The 6,395-nt window shown below is 37.1% G+C and overlaps 1 protein-coding gene across 1 annotated transcript in view; it reads right to left on the minus strand.

Moving 5' to 3' along the window:
- Positions 1–5,214, minus strand: part of LOC109209424 (proline transporter 2-like) — an 8,605-nt gene extending 3,391 nt beyond the window's left edge. The window contains exons 1-5 of the mRNA XM_019372688.1: positions 5,001–5,214; positions 4,831–4,925; positions 3,950–4,130; positions 3,137–3,255; positions 2,799–3,014 (exon numbers count right to left, since the gene is read on the minus strand). Coding sequence (XP_019228233.1) covers positions 2,799–3,014; positions 3,137–3,255; positions 3,950–4,130; positions 4,831–4,925; positions 5,001–5,199 — 810 coding nt within the window. The 5' untranslated portion in view covers positions 5,200–5,214. The remainder of the gene's footprint in view (positions 1–2,798; positions 3,015–3,136; positions 3,256–3,949; positions 4,131–4,830; positions 4,926–5,000) is intronic.
- Between the last annotated feature and the right edge of the window lie 1,181 nt (positions 5,215–6,395).

Below are 6,395 nucleotides of genomic sequence, written 5' to 3' on the forward strand. Positions count from 1 at the left end.
ATACTCGCCGGTAACGAGGATTACATCTACTCGGGTGTTAATAGCGTTAGCCGCCGTGTATGGCCTTGAAATCCATCAGATGAACTTAAAGACAACATTATTAAATGGAGATTTGGAGGAAGAAATTTATATGGAACAACCTGAAGGGTTCGTGGTTCCTGGAAAAGAAAAGAAGGTGTGTCGACTTGTTAAATCACTTTACAGACTAAGACAAGCACCCAAACAACGACATGCGAGATTTGACCAAATAATATTGTCAAATGATTTTAAAAATTAATGAGTGTAAACAAATGTGTTTATGTTAAGAATACTTCAAGTCATATAATCATTATTTGATTATATGTAGATGATATGTTAATGAAATATTTAAAATGTGGGGGCTTTTAGCTTATGCATGACAAAAGCCAATGTTAGACGTAATGTCAAAATGATATATATTATCTTGAAGAATTAGATGATATAATTCTTCGAACCCTACGAATCCTTAGGGATATTGATATGGTAGTCGGTGAATTCATTACTTGTTCAGTCTTAGTGATGACTAGTGATGAAACTACAAATTCGAAAGTTGTTTACGTGCCTTTCCAGAAATGATTTGTTCTTTCTTGAACATTTATAATGCTTAGCTCTTTTATGAAAGGGTGTTACTTGGAAGGCTGTGACTTTTCATGAAAAGTGCGTATGTATGTCTTGTATAAATATGATCGTTCATAAACGAACGTATTAATATGTTGGTCTATAATGAGGTGAACCAACCGATGAACATGACCAAAATCCATTGAAAGTTGGATTTGTTTCATAAATGAAGGTGCTATAATTTGCATATCATATAGACATATGAATAAATAGCATACAAATACTTGAAAATGACGGAGTGATTGCAAAATGTGTTATATATTAAAAGGTAGTGGACACAACTGATGCCAATCATTCCTGTTATTGTTCTAATATATTATTTCTACGTTAAGTGTAGTCAATAATCTGATATGCAATCGAAAGTCGAGATGTATTAGTCTACAACATAAGAAAGTTTACATTGAACTTTTATGACAATGAAACGAGTTTTGAAGTATTTGAAGTATACTCCAAATTATGCTTTGCACTACAATAAGTATCTCTCGATAATAGAGGGATACAGTGATGCAAATCAGATCACCGGTTCAACTGATTCTAAACAGTCGGTGGAGGAGCGATGTCTTGAAAATCGTTCAAACAAATGTACATTGACCGCTCTATAGTGGAGGTTGAGTTTATAGCCTTAGAGAAGGCCGGTGAAGAAGCTGAATGGTACCGAATTTCTTGGAAGATATTTCATTTTGGCCCAAACTTTTGGCACCTATATGTATACATTGTGATAATCAGGCGACAATAGGAAGGGCTGGGAGCGTTATGTATAACGGAAAATTTTGTCATATATGACGAAGACATAGAACCGTTAGGCAACTACTCTCTAGGGGAATTATCATAATTGACTATGTAAAGTCAAGCGATAATGTGTCGGATCCACTTATAAAAGGCCTAACTAGAGAGGTAGTTGAAAGATCATCAAGGGGAATATGATGGCCGAGGACAAGTCATTGTGACGGTAACTCAACCTAGAAGACTGGAGATCCCAAGATCTAGGTTCAAGGAGCTCAAACAAAGTCACTAATGACGGTTCAACATTGTCAAATAAAATTTCTTTTTGGTCCATTCTCGTGATGAGACAATGTTCAGTACCAAGGATAAAGAGTTAAGACTTTTTAATGGTTTCTAAGTTTGATACAGGGTATATCAAATAGTGTATCTACGGGATAACACGTTTAGGAATCACCTATGTAAGTGTGAAGTGTAAGCTGCTTCAAGGAGAATTTTGTAAGGCCAGTTCTCTACGCACTTATGAACCAGGTGGTGTTCATGGCTGAAACGAACACAACAATGAGAACCAAAGACGGTTAAGGGTTGATTGTGTGGCTTACGATTGTCTAGGTATACACCAAAGCTCGACGGTTCAAAGATATCAAATCTACTGATTGACCGAGTATATCCGACATAAGTTCACTACGGAAAGTTCAAAGGGAAACCTACTTATCCAGATGCGATTAATCCTTACTTGCGAATCACACAATATTTTCATGCATATTTTTCACATATGTCCATTCCCCATTCATGTGGGGGATTGTTGCGTTTTTTCTTTAAAGGGTGTGAATGGGTAATGGAAGAGGTACCTTTTGGATTGCACCTCTCCATCTCACCCTTCATTTGTCTATAAATTTAGAGGCTTGCCTTATTTTTATGATATGGAAAAATCTGAAAATTTCTCCCCTCTTTTCTATTTGCATTATTTTCAAATAAACATAAGTGCCAAGTGTGATTTGCTCCGTCTGTTGAGTTCGCTGAAATTCTGTAATTTCGATTGCCAGTATTACAGAATAGTTATTCCGTTCTATCCTGGGAGGAATTAATCCAAAACCTTGGGCAACAGTGAGAGGATTAAATTCCTTAAGGACATACAAGCAACTTGTGGGCTCGGAATTATTTTTTCTGTTTTGTTTATTAAACTAATATTTCTCTGCTTCTCTAATTTTCTGATTTTTAACACAATAATACCAACACCTTTAGAGCAGAAAAAGAGGGTAACCAACGGCGAATTTAAGATTTAGAGTCACTATTTTCAGAATAAACGTAATCTTATGCTCCATGTACACATCTTATAGGTCTTTTTATATAATAATGTATACATAATTCGAGCCTAAAGTGTCGTGTTATGTTGAACCCACATTAACGCGTCCTACATCTCTGATAGTAAAGAGCTCAACGTGCAACGATATGATGGATTGCAAGAAAGCAGCAAGGTTGGCTAGTGCCTTCACCCAAACTGGGCCACTGACATTGTCGAGCAAATAGGACGACGTTCTTGATCCATAAGCCCAATATCCCACGAATGTAACGGCAAAAACAGGTGCAGGTCCTATAGTGAAATGTATATATAGGGCTTTCAACATGTTGTCGACAACAGGTGCTCTAAGAGTAGCCTGTTACACAAGCATATACTGGTAAAAAATGATCGATAAAAAGATATAGTCCATAACACAAATTCATCACTAAAGTGACACTTTCTTCACAAGGCTACTGTATTTCTAGTTTATATAGCTACCTGGATCTCTGGAACCATTCCGGAGTTAAATGCAAAAACAAGGTTTCCTGTCGCACCAATAGTTGCAAAAACTCTTCTTGCATCTGGAATGCTATAGTACCTAGGTGGAGCATTCATACCTATGATTCAGGACAGAATAGAAGAATGTATGTGAAACTAGTAGTTCTTCAGAGAGTAGAGTTTGAAATTATATACTATTACGTACACGTATGGTTCACGTGAAGTTAATTTCTAGAAAACCAATGTAATAACACATACTACGTAAGAAAACCATTGGCAGAATAGATATCTTTCCCATCTCAGAGAGAAACAGAGCCATGCCGATTCTAATAGTATCGTAGTATATTAGTCGCCTGGGGATTTTTCTTTGAGACGTGCAACCCAATGTCACTAGATGTGCAGAATTATCTTATGACAGATATTTGGTAGAGAAGGTGATGTTAATATAGCATGTCTAATAATAAGGTAAATGTTGAAACCGAGAAGTAGACTTAGGCAGTTGTTTTACTGAGTGCAACAACCAGACAAGCTCCATTTAATTACATTGAGCATACAGAACTACAATTTTTCTCAAACTTCTGATGTAGTCAGATCATATTAAGGAACCACCAAAGGATGTGGTGCAGTGAATGGGACTGCTCCTCCCTTAACCAGAAGTCTCGAGTTTGAGCCCTGGGTATGGAAGGAGCACTTCCCCCAAATGGGGTCCTACGCGGCGCGTATCCGGATATAGTCGGGCTCCAATGCGAGTACTGGACACCAGGTGGGAAACCAGAAAAAAAAAGATCATATTAAGGAGAGAGACATGCATACCATCTTTAAGAGACAAAACAAAGGTTATGGTGATATAGAAGAATGTTGAAGCCGCCAGCCAAGCCCTTAGGCTTGACAAATGTGGTACAGCAATGGCAAAAAGAACACATCCCAATCCCGCAATTGCAGTGAAGTACGGTAACTTCATCTCATCATCGTCCCTAAAGAGAATATGGAAAGCCTGTCAATCACAAATAATCGTTCAGAATGATTTCTACCGCTTAACCAATAAAAAATTAACATTTCAAGATGAATTCTTCCTCTTCTTTGAATACTTCAATGGTTTATAGCTTTCAAACAACTTCTCCTCTCCCCCTCTTATTGATTGTCTCTTCTTTTCTCAACTTCGCCATCTTTTGGGATATAGGGAGGAGATATCAGGACTGAGGAGCTAGGGACCAGACTGTGAATATTATTGTGACAAGCTAACACAGGTATCTTGAGGACAAAAAGATAGGCATGGGAAAAGGATACGGTTTTTTATCTAGTTGACTTTAGTGACTACAACTACAACAACTACGAATGCCTCAATTCCAAGCAAGTTGTGGTTGACGACATCCATTAAGCTCGTCATAACCCAATATTGTTAATACATCGTCTCGTACTAGAAATTCTCTATATATACTTTTTGTTGACCTATAAATTTCTAACAAGACTAAAAGATTCTTAGCATATACCTAAAGCAAACTAACTACTAACAATTATTAAGGCTTAATTCCAAGTAATTGGTATGATCCATATAGATATTTTTCTTCCAATATAACTCTGCATGTTTGAGCTTTGCTCACATTGCTGGTTTTGAGCCAGGGTACCAAGGCAAGCCGTAGAACTTGCCTTCAATGCCTGTCCACCCAAAATATCTCATGATGCAAATATCTTACCTTCAATGCCTGTCTACCCAAAATGATATATCCAATATTTATCAAGAATAGATTTGCATACTGTAATCCCCAAACAACTACATAAGCTTTCTGACCTGCATCAGCCGACATCCCAATAAATTAACTGAGATGTTATAAGGAGCTATAAAGAATTTTCAGCTGGTACGCACCATATATGAATCCAGCAAGGTCTCTATATCTGATATGCCTCTTTCCCCCATATTGATGAATCTTGGCAATTAGAGCATTAGCATATAATGATATCACTGCTGCTAACATCAAACCAATCACACCTCCAATCCATCCCAGAGGTGCCATGATTGCGCCAGCATATCCAAGCGCGTAAGCACTGTTCAAACCAGTACACATAAGAACTCCCACTTGAATGAATGAATCTACATTTTTCCAAACAGGAGACAGAAGACACAAATTACGAAAGTTTTAACAAACAGGAGACAATATATTTGGTACCAAGGAAAATATTTTGCACTGTTCAAAGATATTTGTAACAGTAGTAGATTGAAGATTCGGAAAAGGGTCATATTTGCCCCCGTACACTTTAAAATAGTTAGTTATATTTGCCCTTCGTTATACCTTTTTGATATATGTATCCTTACCGTTATACTTTAGTATCATATTTGTCCCTGTACTCTTCAAAAAGGGTTACATTTGCCCTTCGTTATACTTTTGGACATATTTATCCTTACAGTTACTTTAGGATCATATTTACCCCTCATCTATTAAATCCCCATGTCCCACCTTTGTTTTCCTACATGGCGCCTATGTGGATTTCTTTTTCTTCCAATTTAAATATGGTCACCTATTTAAGATAATTTAACCCGCCCACCCAATTTAAATCGTCACATATTTAAGATAAAGTTCTTTTTCAGCTCCATATTTTCTGGATAGCACCGGCAACATATTGGCAAACAAGAACTTTGAACTCAAAATCACTAATCTGATACAACTCACAATTATTGCAGTAACCAAAGTAAATTATGAGAAGTTGCACAGCAATGGAGTTAATGACAAAAGGTCAGTGCTTAGAATAGAGCACTGACAGAAGCCTAAAACTCGAAGAAAACATTCAAGTTTATTTAAGAAAATGTCAAGATGAGTGAAGTTTTGAATAGCCTCTATAAGCGAAACTGCACCGAGTTGTCGTCGTCGAATGAATTAGAGGTAACACTATAGTTTCATTCACTCACTGTCCAAAATTTTCTCGCTCGGACTTGATTTGATAGGTTGTCACTGCTATCCGGAAAACATGGAGCTGATCCGGAGAAGAGAGATGGACGAGTGTGTGTGGGGTGGGGGGGTTGAGAATTAGGATTTCAGTTTATTTTAGTTAGTGGGTCTGGTTTAATTGGGTGGGCAGGTTAAATTATCTTAAATAGGTGACCATATTCAAATTGGAGGAAAAAAAACTCACATAGGCGTAGGAAAACAAAGGTGGGACATGGGGATTTAATTGATGAGGGGCAAATATGATCCTAAAGTATCACTGTAAAGATAAATATGTCAAAAAAGTATAACGAAGAACAAATGCAACCCTTTTTGAAGAG

This window comes from Nicotiana attenuata, unplaced genomic scaffold, assembly GCF_001879085.1.
Source record: "Nicotiana attenuata strain UT unplaced genomic scaffold, NIATTr2, whole genome shotgun sequence".
Classification (NCBI taxonomy): Eukaryota; Viridiplantae; Streptophyta; class Magnoliopsida; order Solanales; family Solanaceae; genus Nicotiana; species Nicotiana attenuata.